This window comes from Apis dorsata, unplaced genomic scaffold, assembly GCF_000469605.1.
Source record: "Apis dorsata unplaced genomic scaffold, Apis dorsata 1.3 scaffold_88, whole genome shotgun sequence".
NCBI classification, from domain to species: domain Eukaryota; kingdom Metazoa; phylum Arthropoda; class Insecta; order Hymenoptera; family Apidae; genus Apis; species Apis dorsata.
The window spans coordinates 666450-686073 of NW_006263386.1; the positions used below are offsets into that span (position 1 = coordinate 666450).

The window sequence follows — 19624 nt, forward strand, 5'->3', positions numbered from 1 at the left end:
AAATAATTATTTTCTTTAAAATATTTTTTCACATACATTTATAGATACATACATTTTCACATATATTTATAGGTATTAGTTTAAAAACTATATTTATATAAATCTTTTATTATTTTTATTATTTTATATTATTTTATATATTACATATTATTTTTATATTAATTAATACATTTTATTTCATATAAAATNTTTTAAGATTAAAAAATAATTACATTGTTATAAAATGATTAATATTTTTTTATTAAATATGAATTTTATGACGTTTTATTTTTCCATATTAAACACTTATATTTTTTAACCTTTAAATTTTTCTTAAACATAAATATTTATTTATGTTTAGTTTATCACTCAGTAACAATCAGTAATTATTTGTTTAAAAAAAAAATAGATTAATATATCTTTAATAGTTTCAAAGAAAATAATTTGTAATCAGTGAATCACATATTTATGTGATATACAAAAATTGATTACATTTTATCCTATGTATATTTAGAAATTATATCAATTATATGAAATTATATAAAATATAATGGAATTTTATCAAAATTTATTATATGAAAAAGTATAATAAATTATTTATAAAATTGTTTCTTAGTTTTTAAACAAAGAAAAGTGGGAAATAACAAAAAAAAACTTAAAAAATATAAATATTTTATCCGTAAGTAATATAATTTTAAATTCACTTTATAAAATATTATGCAATATTATTTAAAATTATTACACATACCATACAATATCACAAGAAAATTATATATTTATTAATTTTCTAATTTATAACTTTATGGTTATATACTATTGTAACCATAAATATATGTATAAATATCTGATACAATATTCAATCTATTATAATTTGTTTTGTAAGTTTTATATATACTTTTATTTAAATATGAATAATTTGCTTTTATATTCAAAAAAAAAAAAAAAATTGTTCAAATATCAATAAGAAACAAATTTTAACAATTATCAAAAAAAAAACAAAAATTTATTGTTAATCAATCTTTTTATAAAACAAAATGCTTAAACTTAAAATATAAGGAGTTAGTAGGATAAATTGTAAATACTTAAATAATTTACAAATATTTAAAAATAATAATAATAAATATATAATAAAAATCATTATCTATAATGTCATTAGAAAAAAAAAATTATTTTCTAAAAAATGAATTAAAAATTCGTATAAAAATTAAATATAAATCTATCTCAATTATTTCACAGATTTAGATATTTTAATATAGGATTTTTTATATATTGAAATAATATTGAATATTGAAATAATTATTATAAATTTATATATATATATATATATTCTCTATTCTTATTGGATATTTTTAAAAATGCCGCTTATATCAACGAATAGAATAGAGCCACAATCAAACTAAGATAAAATTAGAAAAGTTTTTATGATATTTTAAGATAAAATTAATATGCTCGATTCTTCTTATAGTTATATCTTTATAAAATTTTAAATTTTTTGTAATAATGCTAACAAAAAACTTATTTATATAGTTAAATATAAATTAGAAGTATAAATGTGAATGAATAATATTCGAATCATTCCATAATCATACAGTTCCTTTAAATTATTAGTATAATTTTATAATCTTATAATGTATATATTAATAAAAATATTTTTTATACAGTTATTAGTTTTTCATTTTGTAATTGGTGGTCCAGAAGAAGATCAAGGTGTAAAATATGCAAATAAATGCGAAGGTAATTATATATAAACAATAATTTATTGATACTATTTTATAAATATCATAAATATCATTGTTTTGTTATAGTTTGCAAAGTAGTTGCCACTGAATTAGAAGCAAGATTAGATGAAACAGGTAAAACACATGATATACTTGAAATTGGATATTCTCTTGATGATGTTTTACCCAAGAAAAAGAAAGAATATAAAAAATCGTAAATATATATATATATATTTTTAAAGAAATGCATTTAATTTGTAAATTATAATTTGTGAAAATTTTGTTTTTATTCCGTTTAGAGAATTACGTTTAGTAGAAAGTATAGAAAATTTATGTGAACGTATATTGGAATATAATATTCACAAAGAACGTACAGATAGTACAAGATTTGCCAAAGGAATGAGTCAGACATTTAAAGCACTTCATGATCTTGTGTAAGATGTAGTTTCAAATTAAATTTAAATTAGATTTTAAATATATTAGAAATAATTATAATTTTACAATTATAATTATAGAGATAAAGGAGTCAAAGTTGAACTAGGAATACCATATGAATTATGGGATAAACCATCTGTTGAAATTTCTACTTTAAAATCACAATGCGAAGATTTAATTGAAAATCATGAGGCTGATATTGAAGACTGGTATCATAATCATCAAGGAAAAATTCCTTTAATTAGGTAATGATTATTATTATTATGCTTTGAATTTAATTCAACTACATAATTTTTATTCTATTAGATATTTATGTTCAGAGAAAGCATTAAAAGGAGAAGATGATTCTTGTCTGAAAGAAAAAGGTGAAACTATGAATAGTGATATGAAAGAGAAAAAAATAAAAAAAAAAGAAGATACAACAATTCAAAATAAAGAAAAAGATATAAAAGAAGAATTATAAACTATTAATAATGAAATTATTATTATTATATATAATTATGAATATTATATATATAATATAGTATGTATATATATATAATAATGAATTATTATAATTCATTGAAAAATCTTTTAGTATATAATAGAATAATTAATAGCAATATATAAAAAAAATAAAATATAAGAAGGAATTGAATATGATACATTTATAAAATTTAAAAAAAATGAATAGAATAATATATGAATATTCAATCATTTTTATCAAGTCATTATATTATATTAAACATTGCAATATGTCACATTTTCATATTCAATTTGTAAATTTAATAATATAATATAATATTTGGATTATAAATATTATATTATATTATATATATATATCAATGTTTGATATAATCATAAATATATTTTGCTTTTAATAAACAATTTTATGTCTAAAAATTGTAAATACATATTTATACTTATATTACATATTTATAACTTGAAGATAGTTGCATAAAAATAGCATATATTTTTAAATATGTATTTTAATTTTATTATATTTTAACAAATATGTCAATATACATTTCATTTTTTTTTATTTTTATAAATTTTGAAGAATGTAAAAATATATTATTAAAAGGTAAAAGAGTACAAGATGGTCAATTTCCCTGGTTGATACAATTTCAAACAGTAACACCATGTGGTGGAGTACTTCTTTCACCAGATTGGGTTGTAACCTCAGCACAATGTGTGCAAGACAAAAGAAATGTATGATATTTTTACTATTTAAAAATTAAAGAAAAGGTATCAATAGTCATATCTTAATTTTATTAACACAGTCCATTACTTTATTTGCAACTGGACTGAATGGAACTAACTCTAGACAAACAATATCTGTAAAAGCTACATACATACATCCTACATATGAAGCTTACTCTGATCCTCCTGATCGAGATTATAATATAGCTCTTTTGAAACTTACAAAACCATTTAATATATATCATAATAAAATAATTCTACCTAATATTGTACCTGTCAAATATAATGATAATTACAAATTATGTCTAATATTTGGATGGCAAAGCTATGTTTCACCATCTTTAAAAGTTCTGGCTAAACCAATTCAATATCACGAAGTATTTCTTAATTCCTGGAAAATGTGTACATACATGATAAAAACATATACAAATTATACAAATTTATTTTGTACAATGGTTGAATATAAAGATGAAATTATAGCTTGTGCTGGTAATCCTGGTTCTCCTGTTATATGTGAAAATCAAAATCATGAGATAGCTATAGTTGGAATTGCATCTTGGACAAACTTTTCTTTAGAATGTGGAGATCTTCCAACATATATTGATATTGGTTCATTTTGGTATAAATTTATTAAATAAATTTCACAAATTTTTGAAAATATACAAAATATTTTTAAATTTATAAAAAAAAATATAAAATGTTTTTTTTCATATAAAATTTAATATAATATAATTTTTTAATTAATTAGGACATGGATAAATGATTTAGTTTTTAGTAACAAGGATTCAAAAGAATGGGAAAATAATAGTTTTACAGAAAACATTCGTATGCACAAATGTTTGTGGAATTATTCAGACTTATTACAAACTGATTCAGAAATAAATCATTTGTCAAACAATTCAAAGAATATATCTCAAGTGACAATAAATTATCAAAATTCATCTTCGAAAAGTATGGCTAAATTTTATGTTTAAACTAAATTACAATTTATTTTTAATAATTATATTGATATAAAGTCATCTTTTTCTAATAGTTATTATATAAAATGTCTTACATAGATATAGCAAAAGAAACAAGTAATATTATTTATAAATATAAAGAAATTGGAAATTCTGAAGATAATAGTCAAAACATATGGAATTTAAATAAAAAAAAACAATTTAGTACTATAAATAAGTCATTGTTATGCAATAATCAGCAATTTCATAAAGACATGATAAAAGGATTCAACGATCAAGTAGATATAGATGATCTTGAATTATTATTACCATTTAATTTTGAAGAAGTAACTTCCTCCTATTCATGTAATGTTATGATATGTCCTAAAAAATTATATATATTCTACTATTTTGTATTTTGGAATCTTTATATTATTATTTACACATATGGCATTTGAATTTATTTATACAACATATATTTTATATAAAATAATTTTATGTAATACATTGAATATATGCAAATTTTATAAATGATTATTTTCTAAAAGGTGGTGGAATCCATTTCTTTTTTCCACGAAATTCTCTTAAACGTTCAAATTCTTCATTAAAATCTTGATGTTCGTCTCTGAATAATCCATAATTTCTAAGATGATTCATTAATTCATTAGTTTCACGATGCCGTGGATAATAATCAACAATTTCTGGTCGTTTTTGTAATGGTTTTTCACTAAATAATTTAACTATTTTCATAGATTTTGAATTAACTGTTCTTGTTACTTCTCCGAATATTCGATTACTCAAACGATTCATATGTTTGGCGTAACTTGTACCTGCTTTTGCAAGTGTCAAGTATTTATTCATATTGTTACAAATATTTAATTTCTTTTCAAATCGTATTCTAGATGAAAAATAAATTGAGATTATTGAAAAAATAAATTGAGATTACATAATAGAAAAAAATTAAGGTTAGAAATTGCAATGCAATGTATTAAATACAATTACTTCATTAATTTTTATCATTAATACTATTTAATTAAATACATACTGTTTGAATCTATATGAAGATAAAATAAATTGTAAATGTTTATTTGTTGTATAATTTTCAAATTCTTATTATAAGTAAGATGTATTATGGTGAAATTACAATCAATTACTGCTTTAAAATAAACATAAATGTTTTATGAAGATTAATAAAAAATAAGAAATTTAGCGATAAAATTATATTTTTATATTTATCTTAAATAATTAGAATTATATTTTATTTTTGTATAAAAAGTATTAAAAAATACATAATACATAATACTTAATACATAATACAAAAATTTTTTTTAAATAAAGAAAAATAAAACTATTTAATAATTGATAATGTAGATTTTTATTTATTATAATATATTTTTCCTTTTAAAGATTAGTTAGATACATGAATTTTTATTAATAATTTTATTGTATTATATAAATAATATTATAGTATATCAATTGACATAAAAATTTTAAAAATATGATAGAGTATTTTTTTTGCAAAAATTATTTATATATATTGTAGTAACACATGTGGCACTTAAAATGTATACTATTTAAAAATTAAAGAAACGATATCAGTCATATTTTAATTTTATCAATACTATTTTATTTATAATTGAATTAAATGAAAAAATTAATTCTAAATAGTACCTGTAAAAGTTATATATATTTTATATTATTATGAAAAAAAATAATATTAGAAAAAAATTAAAATAATTATAGAAATCAAATTAATTTTTGAACGCATAAATTTTACACAAATATAAACAAGGAGAGCAAATAGTGAGATAGGATAAAAATTGAGGAATCAGCGCCATCTCTCGAATATCAAAAGTATCTCTTCAAAGATAGGATAAAATAGAAAAGAATTGAAGACTTACGCCATCTCTCGAATATCAAAAACATCTCTTCAAAGAAAGGATAAAATAGAATACGAATTGAACATCAGCGCCATCTCTTGATTATTTTTAAAAATATATTTCTCTTGGAAACAAAGAGATGGCGCTAATAGCTACTTTTACTTTATTTCTGTCTTTTTCTATTATTTGCTCTCTTTGTTCATGTTATATTTTATTTGCGGCACTCTGAAGATGGCGCTGATTACACAATTTTTAATTTATGTCTATCCTTTTCTCATTATTTGTTCTCTTTATTTATACTTGTCTTGGCGCGTGCGCATAACCACAAACAAGCTATGGCAATTGTAATTTATTATTTTTCTTTCAAAAATATAATGTGTAAATTTATCTTTAATGTAAAAATATTACGGATATTACATTTCTTAATTCTATAATATAATATCTCTACGATATTTATAACTTTATGAAGAATTCCTAATATAAGTGTTTAATTATTGAAATAATTATCAAATACAAGACAACAAGAATTTAAAATTAAATGTTAAATTTTGTATCTTGTCTGTGATAATTATTTTAAATTAATTCCATTATATTTATTGTTATTAAATTCAATAAAATTACTTTAATAAAACTTTCAAAGTAGAAGTATCTAACTATCATTTTGATATAATAAAATAATTTATATTATTGTTTTACATAATAGAGTTTACACAAATATAGAATTAAATATATATTAATTTTTACGATAAAATTTTTTCAGAAATCTGATATTGAAAAATATAATTTGAATATGATTGCATACAAAAAATACGATGTATTTTAAAAAAATATCTTTATAAAGACATAAATGAATTTTTCATTGAACTTCTCTTCTAATATCATAAAAAAATAAAAGAATTATAATAAGATTTATTAACAATGATCAGAGTTTCGTACGGTATAAATACTTTCTCATATTTGAAATAGAATATCACATATCAAATATCACGTAGATATATAGAATATCATATACATTTTCCAATTAAAATTTACTTAGAATTAAAAAAGTTTATATTTACCCACAACCTTTAATGCTTACGTAAATATTCCACAGTGCTTCAACTCCTTCTCATAATCTAACTTTTAACTTATTCTGTAATTTTAGTTTATCAAACGTTAAACGCAGTACTTTCCTCCATGATGATCCATGAAGTTACTCGATTAATCTCGGGCATCTCTTATTTCTTTCCTCTCGGAAAAACATTTATTTTCATCGGTGCCTTCAACAACTTCAGCAACTTCAGAAACTATTTCGATCGAGGTAAGATTAACACGATCGGTTTATTCATTCTCGGATTATAATCGGGGCGTACATTCGCCTAAGAATGTATTCTTATGACAACAATGATTGAAGATATCGGCACGTAAATTACCAGCAAATTAGATTGCCGAGTTTTGTTGAGGCTTCCGTAAGCGAATCGAGAAACCTGCCAAGAGTCAGCGCATCTCAGAACTTCTCCGACCTCGGGCAAGGTGAGTGCTACTCTCTAATATTCGACACCACTTATCCCAGAACGGACATCCTGTGACACGTGTCCCCCTCTATTCGACGAAATTCTGCCTACTTCTGGGTAAGTGTTAAACACATATTAATGAATTATCTCTTTGAATTATCATAGAAGAAAATTATCTATTCGATTCCGCGAGATTGCGATTTCGTAATGGCGAATCTAGATCGATGATAATTGTTTCTATGAAGAACCGTGAATTCTTCGTTCACTATGCGATCATACTTGCGTGCATGTACACTCCCGTTCATAAGTCGCCGGATATTTGATCGGGAACAAGATGCAATTTATTATTTATTTATAATAATTCTGAGATTTTTCATGCTTTATATATATATTATTCATGCTTTATAAAATATTTCTTTTGGAGAGTGCATTTTTTTTTTAATTTTTAATATAAAAATATTTATCTTCTATGTTACGAATAATTAAGTATTATAAGATTTGAGATTTACATGTAGATTTTCTATAGATATTAAAAGAAATGTAAAATGTAATATTGATTGGAAAAAAATCAAATATTGAAATTAAATTATTTTTCTTCCGGCAATATTAATCTTCAAATCATAATATTCGTTCAAGTAAATTTACAATGGGATTTTTAGAAATATGATGAATGGAAATTAATTTTGTTGGAATTTTCTTTTTATGACACAAAGTTCATTTATCTCTATTTTAAACGTATTAAGTATGCGGTGACACTATGGATGACAGTGTGTATTACGTGGGAGTGTGCATACCGAGTTATTTCAAAATGGTGTCATTCGGCTGCATTCGGCACTGATTTTTCAGATATCGTCGATCTTAGTTTTAGCGTAGGTTATACGCGGCTTGCATTCTAAACGAGACGTTTCTCGAGATCAGAGTGAACGTCGAATGATTATGCTTTTCTTCCTGGCTGAGTAAAAAATTTTTGATACTTTGTTGTGATCAAATTTTATCAACAATTGGAAATATACAAATTGTGTAACTATAAATATAAACTTTTTCTCACGGATGATTTTTAATAAAATTGAAAATATTCTATATATAATATATATTTTAAATGGATTATAATACATTACGTGGAATATCGTTGATTCTCAAAATGTACTTTAGCTATGTATATACTCAGAAATAATGATTTAACGGATCATTACGTATAATCTATTTTTATAGAACCTATTATCTTATCAATGAGACGTAAATAAAAATATCGAAGACAAAATGTTTAATGAAGAGAGACCAAACTTTATCAAGAATGTATACGTATTTCTTTAAATTGTTTCAATGTTTATTAAGGACATCTTCTTTAATATATAATATTTGAATGGAATTTTTTTTTTGCAACAAAATGTTCTTTGTCCCAAGTAAATGTTAATAAGAGATTTATAATTTTTATGTAAATGACGTCGAAACAAAAGTTAAGCAAATTAAAGGTAAAGATAAAAATGTAAATATATCATAAGATAATTATCGTTAAGTACGTTCGTTTGGTTGAAAAGCGATACATACCTGGTCACGTTGAAGAGCGAAGCCATATGAATCACTATGTGGAATGTGTTCACCAATTCGATAATTACGATATATGATACAATCATATTGGTCGGTACAAGTAAAGCAACCGATCGATCTTTTTCTTTTAGCTTTTGTAAACAGACTGTTCCATTTCCATTTCGTTTAGTATTTCGAGTATTCTTTGAAGATATTGAAAAAGATTATAAAATTCAAATTAAAATTAAAATAAAATATTTTTTTTTATGCAAAAATATTTATGATAATATAATGCTGTCATTATCTGTTTTATTTTTTAATTGCATATCTATTTTATTAATATTAGATATATTACGTATATTTGAACCGTAATATCATATTATCAAAAATAAAATATTATTGGTATTATTTAAATTGGATATATATTTTCGAAAATACCTTTAAAGAGTCGATTCTAGAGATCACAACAAAATACGAAGTTGGCATACAGAAATAATATATATATATATATATATATATATATATAGGTTAATCCATTTGTTATTAACAATAAATAATTTAAATAAGTTGATTGAGTAAGATAATTCTATCTTCGTCACACCGCTCCATCTCTATTTCCCTCTCGCTTCATCTAACATAAACTTTTATAACTTAATAAATAAATCTCAACCGATATTTTTGTACATTAATCTTTCTATTTTGTTATGATCTTTGGAATCAATCATCATATATAAAACACCTTGTAGATACTTATTTTAACACGAATTAAAAAATATATTTTCTTTTATGAAACATTGCCAACTTTTTTTTTTACCAATATATTTTTATTTATAAAAGTAAATATTTCTATTTGTTAAACGATTAAAAAACTTTTGCGTAACACTGTACGTAATAAACTGTTTATTGAATGAATAACACGTGCTCATATTCCACCGTGATAAAAGTAAATCTATATTTTAAATATAATATAAGAAATATTTTTTTTTATTATTTATTACAAGAATATTTTATTATATGTTATAAAAATGTTTTTTTACTCAACTATTAAAAACATTTTTATGATATTTTCACAACATTTTTGAGATATTCATATATATTTAATTTGTCCATCTTTTTTTCTGTTTAAATCAGTATTACCGAGAGAAAAGAATAAATATATGAAAGAAAGAAAAAAAAAAAAGACAAAGTGTGAAACAATGAAGAATGTTAGAAATTTATTATGGAAGCACGCACATTATGCTCGTTCCTCCACATGCTCCTCGTTAAGATTCAAAGTTCGTTGCTTCCGCTGCAAGCGTTAAAGGGTTCTTGATTGAGAGTACTTAAAAGCAACTCATCAATGTGCAGAAGTACAAGTATTTAGAAAATAATTATTTTTTCGTATATAGCTTTGATCGATAAATTAAGACAATTTTAAAAATAATAATATTATCCTAGTTTTACTTCGAATATCCATTTTTTCCTTCTATTAAATATTGACAATTTCTTGTTATACTCATATTTGTAATAATTTTAATTTTAAAATTAAAAACAATAAAATTATAATGTTTCTTTAGATGTATAATATCAAATGCATTCTAACTCTCGATGCACAAAATGATCATTATCATCAAAAACTTGTACCAATTTCCTTTGTAAATATCAAACTTCTTAATCTATCGATCATAGATAAGATTCTTCAAGATATTCTTAATCGATACTCCATCCAAGTAATCCAAAATATCGATTTATGATCATTACAAGAATCATTGTAAATTTCAAGCTCGTTAATAAAACACGAAATCAAGAAATTAATGATACTTCTTCGGATCAACCAAAGCAATCAACCAAAGGTAATCATTATAAACAAATTTATACCGATATGCCAATTTCTTTTTCCCTCAATTTCAAGATTTTCAAATCTTGTCAAATGATGTCTCGTTGTATCCGCAAAAAAAAAAAAAAAAAATTCTCTCAAATATCGATCCATAAAATAAACCCTAAAGAAAAAAAACGACGCAAATAACGCAACAACAGTATCAATCCTGGTATCACGTGTACGCGAGACAAAAAACGAGATCCATAATGTAATCTTTTTGCGGAGGTCTCGATGAGGGAAAAAGTACGTACACTTTTCCTCGCAGAATCGAATTTCCTGTTGCCAGTGAGTGACGTAGGTTTGGTGTTCCAATAACAGGAGTCCCCATACATAGTCGGTTCTATTGATTTTTCGTAGAGGCGCAAGCGCTATTCGGCTGTTATCTGGGAAAAGGGAGGCGCGGCTATAACCATGGATCCCAGTGTACTCGCCAACATGGACAAGGACGCACTGAAGAAGCAGATCGAGAACATGAAGTACCAAGTTGAAATGGATCGGTGGCCCCTGTCTAAGAGCATCGTCGCGTAAGTCCGTTAACCCCTTCTTCTTTTTCGCCCCACTTTCGCATCTATTGTTTTTTTTTTTTGTGATATTTCATCATCCCTCTTCTCCTTCCTTTTTTTTTATTTTTTTTTTCTCATTTAGATAGGTAGAACGTGGGATGTGGGTGGTCCATGGAAACGTTTCGCGTTATACCCGTCCAACAACCCCATCTATCCTCCAACTTGTATTCATTCATTGCGTTAGTGCGTTTCTTTTTATTTATTCGTTTAGATAATCGATAATCATTTATTTATCGATTAAATATTGATTAATTACTTGGGCGTTCGTTATTTGTTATTGCAAGTTTGTTGGTTATTGCAGCGGTTGAGTGGTTGTTAGAGGAGGTGAAAGGGTTGAACGTGCTTTTTTGGTTCATCTTATTTCAGGGGTTCATCTTATTTTTATATTCTTTGCGATCATTTTATTCGGTTATTGATATTTATTGATTATTTATTGATTTTACAGAGAATGAATTCGGGATGAATATTTTGATTATCTATTTTTTCTGGTCTTTGAATTCTCTTCACAAAGAAACTTCTGTGAATGAAGTGATTCATCATTATAGGCTGAAGTTATATATATATATATATATATATATATATGGATGAAGTTATAAGTTCACGATTTAGAAAAAATGACTTAAAAATTCAGAGTTTGATGAGCTTCTAGGGAGGTTGCTGTAAAATAAAATTCTTCACACGATTATTTTCTGGCTATAATTTAGGAAGCATTCTGCATTTTTTTTTAAAGGAATAATTAGGTCGCACTTACACAAAGTAGATAAACATTTTACATTACGATAAAAATTATATGATTCTTTCTTAAAATAGCATATAGAATATTAATAAAAGATCTATAATGATTAATAATATATATTTATAGGAATTTTTTTTATGAATTATATCTGTAGTTTTATCAGCAATAGGATTTAATAAACACGAAGATTGTTCAATTAGATTATTCTTTCTTCTTTCAAGAAGGATAATTTGAGAAGTCTATTTTTGAAGTTGTATTTGAAAAGTTTATTTTTAATATTAATACTTGAATATAATATTTGTGATAACAAATGATAAACAGTGTTTCATTTAAATGATTCAAATAGCTGTGTCGTTCTCACTATTTTTAGCTACATGAATAACACGTGCAATGTATAAAATTAAATTTAGATAATTCAAAAGTTAATGACAATAAACTATCAATGAAAATGATCTTATTACAATGGATATAAATTTAAAGCTTGCAATCTTTTCAATAATTTACTTGTTTAATTAACAAACAATTATACATATGCATATAATTGTACAATCATTATTCAATATTTCTTAAATTATGATATATATTACGCGAATCTTTGAAAATTCAAGAATTAATTTCAATGATTTTTCTTTCAATTAATCACGTTTATTCATTCCATGTTTAAGCTAGGACTGAGGATATAAGTATGCAAATTGAATCTTTTTATAAATACAACTAGAAAAATAAAATTTAAATAGAAATATGTTTTATCATAATATTCTACTTAAACATCATAACAACAATTTATTTTTAATATGTTGACTTTTTGCATACCATGTTGTGCATTTTGCATCAATATTAAACTCTCCATAAATACGTAAAAATAATACTGTAATCTATTATACGAGTAATAGATAATTTTTATCCTCCATTTTATATCCTTTAATCATTTCGTGACTAAATTACCTTCGAATTCGGTCGAAAATTGAATTATCCCGAATATATCGAATCTCCAGATTTCAACTATAGTGAAAACTTTGTTCGAATTTTATCTAATTGATCGGAAAAGATCGTTTTCCAGACGAGGAACGCAGGAGGTATATAGTAGATGACGACGTAATCTGTGTAGTGCCGTGGTGTGCCGCAACACGCGGCTAGTAGTAATCGACAGTCAAGGCTAAATTACACCGGCGCTGTGTACCCATATTACATGGGACAGGATCTCCTTGGACGTGGAGTGTCCGCTAATCGCATATTCTGAGCGCATATTCACACTTTTATGTGTTTAGATTGTGTGCACATGCCAATTGCGTACGCAACAAACGAAACGATTAATGAACAGGCAAAAAGAAAGAAAGAAAGAAAGAAAGAAAGTTTGTGATAATTTTTGTAATATTTTAATGTCACCGGTGGAAGAAAAAGTAAGATTTATGATATCTTTTTTTTCTTCTCTTCTGTGTTGTTCATCATCACGTTATTCACGTGTCATTCACTTCTCGTTATCATTGTGATAATGATCTGTCAGGATTTCAATCTTATTTATTTGATTCGTTATATCCTTTTTTGAATCTGTGATAAAATTGTTTTCCAATGGATATATTTATGCAGAATTAATTTTGGAGTGGTGTTTTATTTTTTTGTAAAATAAATTCTTGTTTATATTTGAGAAATGTATGTGTTTATCAAAATTCTCGAAATTCAATGTTTTTTTATCTCTGATGAATTTAGTTAATACACATTTATCTCGTTGTTAATTATGTCGTTTTATTATTAAGATCTTGTCTAAGACATGTCTCGACATAAATCTCGTTGTGTAAGCGCTATTTAAAAATTAATCGCTTAAGTTCCAATAGGATCGTTTTATCTAAATTGTTATTACTCAGCTTTATCATTTTTTATTTTTTAATAATTCGAGTTTATTCCAATATTTTTATATTAAAATTATTTTGTAGCTGAATGTCATTATATTATTTTTAAAATATTCTCTTTAGGAAGCTATACATTGATCTTATCTATTTTTCAAAATAATTTTGAAATTTGATATTATATATATCTTGATGTTGTAATAATATCATCAAAATTTCTTTCTTTTAATTATTCCTCTATTTTTGACAACACAAAAAGTCATTAGATAAGTAATGAGAATGCAACCAAAATTATTTTTTCTAAATAAAACTAGTCATAAGTTTCTATAGTTTCTATATTTTCAGGATCTAACTTCTTTAGAGTTAAAAAAAATTCATTTTTATCAATTATTAATTAACAGAAACATATTTCTTTATGATTCTTTCGTGAAAAAAGGAGAATATGTACAAAAATTTGAGAGTTGTTTTCGAAAAAGAATGTATTTATTATTAAGTTATTTAATATCTAAAGTATTAAGTTACATATGTAACATAGAACAAACATGCGAATCTTATTAAATAAGAAATAATCGATATCACGATCTCATTAATAAGATATCAAAGAAGATTGACAAATAGTCAAAAGAAACAATCTTGATCGTTTAAATTTTTATTTGTTTCAATGGACGTGACACCTAACCTAAAATTCTGCAGCAATGCAGAAAACCGTGATGGCGGCGCGTGGCTGCGTGAACAGTGCAAGACACATGTTGAAGATTCGATAACATGTGGGAAGTTGTCGTTGCGGAACGAACGCGGAACCGTGTTACTAGTTGCGGTTTTCGAGAGGGGAATCTAGTAAGCGAAAGCAAAAAGTTTCCGCGGTCTGTTACTCTGGAGAGTGCCATAGTGAAAGGTAGTAGCTCCCATTTTTTTTTCTTCCTTTCTTACCGATCGAGCTAATCTCTTGCTCTTAACGCTATTCTCCCTCTTTCGAATCCGTGCGCTTTTTCCCTTCGCGGACTTTGAGAAATCTTGAGATGAAACAACATTGCCGTGCCAAGATTATCAAGTCTACAAACGTTACTTCAACGAGAAGAATTTTCTTTGTATTTATCTTTTTTGGTTCTATTGAGGTATGTATAGTTGGTTAAAAATATGTTACATATGTTGTCTTACAAGGAAAGTCGTTTATCTTGAAAAATTTTCACACGAATTGAAATTGTATGTACATAGAATGTAATGGATTACGATGGGTAATACATAGAATTTTCAAATTTATTTTGGAAAAGAGTCAAATTTTCAAATTTTTATCATATTTTTGTATTTTATATACAATTTCATCTGGAAATATTTTTTTTATTATAATTTTAAGCATTGATTTTATCTCCAAGAGATATTATCTTTAATAAGTTTTGAATTAATTCAATTTTAGATCTAATAATAAGATAATTTTTTTCTACGTTCTTTTAAACTCATATTCACAACTGCATCTGCTAAAATATCAGCACCTTGTAACGTAAGCGCTCTAATTTCCACACCAAAACATCTTTGTAATCCGAGTTTGTAATTGAAACATGCTGCACCAACATGTAGTTAGTAATATGTATATCTTTAAATAAGAAAAGAAAAAAACCCTTAGAATATTTCTTGTTTTCTGACATTGACGGCATTACGAGAATCTTTTCTATTGGGTTGTGTAATTGATAGTGTTCTCTATTATTAGTTCAAATTTCACGATCATATAACTTGTGGTTCGTGTGCAATGATAGCTTCAGTAGGTACTTGTTCTTGGCTGTCATAAGTGAAACACATTAGTTAGAATGACGATAATTGAAATGTTAAATATGTATTTGTATATTTTTATATATTTTTTATATAAATTATTATCATTTTGATGATCTTTGAAACAATTTTTTAATTCGTTGTACTTTTAAAAGATTACAATCCTTATTTATAGTTAAAATAAAACAGTGTTTATAATAAAATTGTTACTTTAAATCATTTTATTATTTCAATTTTTATTATTTACGTTCCAATAATTATTTTTTAAAAAAGAAATTAATAAAGTTAAATAAAGATAAAATCTTTTCAAATTAACATAAATAATATGTTAGTACTTTGACAAACTAATCGATTTTCTGGCATTGCAACATGAAGATCGAAAAATAATAGTGTAGTAGCAACAGATTATTTACTCTTATTCGTTTCTAATAAAGAATATAGGTGAAAGTCTATAATTTTCTCACACTTTTCATTAAGTTATGAATCGTTCGTACAATTATATTCATTAACAAAAATTGAGAAATATTCGATTAGTATACGAAATATTTGTCTGATAAATTAGCTATTATTAATATTTGGTTGAATTATTGAAATATTTGATTATAAATTAACGACTAAATTTTTTTTAAATTAATACATTTAATTTATTTAATATTAATTTATTAAAAATATTTTTAAATTATTCTTCCGCATCAACGAAAGATGTTACGTTCAATAAATTAGTTACGTTATCATTATATAATGACTACTATCTCGATATAGATGTATAATTCAGAACCAATCCTTTCTCCTTCCAACTCATCAGCTTGAAAAAAGCAAATTAAAGAATTTGTATCCTTTCTACCTTTTACCTTTTCTTTACGAACTGATATCAATTCAAGATAAAATTGAATATCTAGATATCGGCGTAAAATAGAATCCAATAGAAAGTCATATGGATTCGGTTTAATCCAAGAACCCAAGAAGAATCTATTCTAATATATGTGCAATAACTGTGCAAAATACAATGTAAAACATAATGGGAAAAGTCTGGTAAAATTTATAAAATAATATCTAAATAAGTAATTTTAATCTTTGAAAAATTTAAATTCTTTTTATTTACAGTCTATAAGTACATGAATATTTTCTTAATTGTAATAAAATTATTTTAAAAAAGTTATGAAATCATTAATTTTATTAAATTTGACTTGTATTTATTTTATATTGTTTTAAATAATATTTTCAATACCTCACCAATAATAAAAGATAATTAAATTTTTCTACCATCAATACATTTATAACATTTTTGTGCTTAGTTTTAACATCTTATTTATTACTTTTTTATTATCTCACATTATCATATTTTTCATTCACTATCAATTTTCAAAAATTTCCATAAATGTTTATCTCTGAGTATTACCAGTTAACAGCAATAAATACACTTTATAAAATTATAATAATTTGCAAAATATAAATATCTAAATTATTCTTAATATTACTAAATACATATTTAAAACAGTCGAGATATATTTTATAATAATAATAACTACTTTTTTAAAAGTGGCAAACTGTTCGCATACTTTTGGACGAGACTGTACCTGGACAATTTGAAATCTTATCATATTCATCGATAAATAAATTACACTTCTCTAATAATATATTTACGAAAATTGATTGCAAATACAGAAAGATAAAATTCGTTGAGTAATATTTAACGTGGAAATAGGGAAAAATCGATCGATCGCGATCGAGCAGTCGCAAACCTTCGGAACACAGAATTCTCCTTGAACGCAAAATCGGCCATAGTGGCCGCAAGTCCCTTTCACCGAGCCTTCGCAGCGAAACGACCAACTATTCGTTCTTTGCCGCGCTTTTCTTTGCACGGCTTGCAACCTTGTTACGTTTACAACGATCTTTTGTACAGTGCGTTTCATATAGTTGGACCAAATTATTCCATTTTTTTTATTTCAATGAATTTTTAAACAATAACGATCTTGAAAATTTTGGAATATTTTTTCTTGAGAAGATGTATTTTTGGTTTATATAAATTTTTAGAATAATCGTATTAGTTTCAAAATTAGAAAAAATTCTTTAAGAAATATTATTCAAATTTTGGTGACTTATGATACAAAGGAAAGATTAGTTTTATCGATTCTTTTGAGAGTGTACATCATTGTGAACGAAATAAATTATTTTTTTTTAAATTTTTAGCTAATATCTTTTACAATTATGGGATTGACAACTTGATCCATTTGCAAGAAATATTCTGTATTTACATAAAAATAAAAAAGACAATCACATTTAAATAATATTACAAAAAAAAATAACCTAATGAACCTCAATAAAAGTTTATTTAATGATAAAGTTAAGATAAAAAAAAGTTAGCTAGACTTAATTTTGAATTAGATATCCACTATTTCATATAGTGAACCGATGTTTTTTTCAGGTATATTTAATTTTTGTACAACCATTAAGGGATTATATCATTCTTTTTAATTTTTTCAGTATTTTCTTTTTCAGTATTTGTGAATTACATTAAAATTCATCATCAAAGTCATTCAGCGACTCTTTCTCACAAAAGATTTTCTACCAGAAAAAACCAATCTTCTTATCAATCCTCATATTAATTAGTAAGAAAGAAAGAAAAAATATTTAAAACATTCGAACTGAAAGAAAATATTATTCAATAGACGGTCTGCTTGCTTCCAGGATGAGGGAGTACGTGGAAGAGAACGAGAAGACTGATCCACTGATACACGCGCCCGACAAGAAGAACAATCCCTGGGCCGAGAGAGGCAAATGCATAATCATGTAATCAGGACGTAGAACCGCAGGAGAAGAAGGAGAAGGAGAAGAGGCGAGGAAGCATCTCTGAGCGAGTACCATCCTAATCGAACAGAAGAGAAGCGGGAGCCGTTTCTAAACCGCGTTTGTAATAAACCAGCGAAAACAAGAAAATAAATAAATACCAAAAAAAAAAAAAAAAAAAAAAAAAAAAAAAAAAAAAAAAAAAAAGAAAAAAAAAAAAAAAAAAAAGAACAACCCCAACCCAAAAAAAAAAAAAAAAACAAAAAAAAAAAAAAAAAAAAAAAAAAATAAAAAAAAAAAAAAAAAGAACGAAGCAGCCAGTCAACCAAAAAAGAAAAAAAACGAAAAAAAAAAAAAGAAAAAAATACATACACAAAAGAACAAAATACATACATAAAGGAGGAAAAAAACGAGAAAAAAAAATAAAAGAGAGAGAGAAAGAAAGAAAGAATATATATATATATAAGGGAGAAAGGGAAAGAACGAAAAGAATGAGGATGAAGAGAAGAAATGCAAGGTGATTGCAAACGAGTTGGATGAAATCCTACAAGAAGATGGTGCCAGGAGAGCAGCAAAGTTTCAGAAGAAGGAGGCGCGAAATTGGCGCGAAGTGAAAAATAGTTCGAAAAGTAGCCGGAGCAAAAATTATTTAACAATCCAATTCCTCGTGGTTACCTGTCCGCGGTAACTTTCCCGTTCGGCATGCAAACGATCGCCGCGTTTCAGCTCGGCTTTCTTCGTCTCTAATCCTCGAAGCATCTCGAGTCGAATCGTATCGAGGTATTCCAATATAAATCACGAATCTTCTGGATTCGCGAAATAACGAGAAGAGACGAGAAAATTTCGTATGCGTATATATATATCGATCGGTTAAAGCTTCACCTCGTGTTCATTGCTCTTTGTCTTTTTTTCACTCGAGT

At 25.0% G+C, this 19624-nt stretch overlaps 3 protein-coding genes across 3 annotated transcripts; 2 read left to right on the forward strand and 1 right to left on the reverse strand.

Annotated features, from left to right (window-relative positions):
* Nucleotides 1-1387: 1387 nt before the first annotated feature.
* On the forward strand, nucleotides 1388-2776 carry LOC102673713 (protein canopy homolog 3). Its single transcript, XM_006611451.2, has 5 exons — nucleotides 1388-1713; nucleotides 1785-1911; nucleotides 1997-2131; nucleotides 2213-2377; nucleotides 2439-2776. The coding sequence occupies exons 1-5, from the start codon at nucleotides 1608-1610 to the stop codon at nucleotides 2593-2595; spliced, it is 690 nt and encodes a 229-aa protein (XP_006611514.1). The 5' UTR covers nucleotides 1388-1607; the 3' UTR covers nucleotides 2596-2776.
* A 1698-nt stretch (nucleotides 2777-4474) lies between these two features.
* On the reverse strand, nucleotides 4475-5384 carry LOC102673845 (28S ribosomal protein S33, mitochondrial). The gene is made up of 2 exons (XM_006611452.2): nucleotides 5298-5384; nucleotides 4475-5150 (listed from the first exon to the last, which is right to left on the reverse strand). Exon 2 carries the CDS (start codon nucleotides 5111-5113, stop codon nucleotides 4787-4789), a length of 327 nt encoding a protein of 108 aa, XP_006611515.1. The 5' UTR covers nucleotides 5114-5150; nucleotides 5298-5384; the 3' UTR covers nucleotides 4475-4786.
* A 2252-nt stretch (nucleotides 5385-7636) lies between these two features.
* LOC102673979 (guanine nucleotide-binding protein subunit gamma-e) lies at nucleotides 7637-18910 on the forward strand. Its single transcript, XM_006611453.2, has 3 exons — nucleotides 7637-7742; nucleotides 11368-11534; nucleotides 18606-18910. Exons 2-3 carry the CDS (start codon nucleotides 11422-11424, stop codon nucleotides 18709-18711), a joined length of 219 nt encoding a protein of 72 aa, XP_006611516.1. The 5' UTR covers nucleotides 7637-7742; nucleotides 11368-11421; the 3' UTR covers nucleotides 18712-18910.
* Nucleotides 18911-19624: the final 714 nt, after the last annotated feature.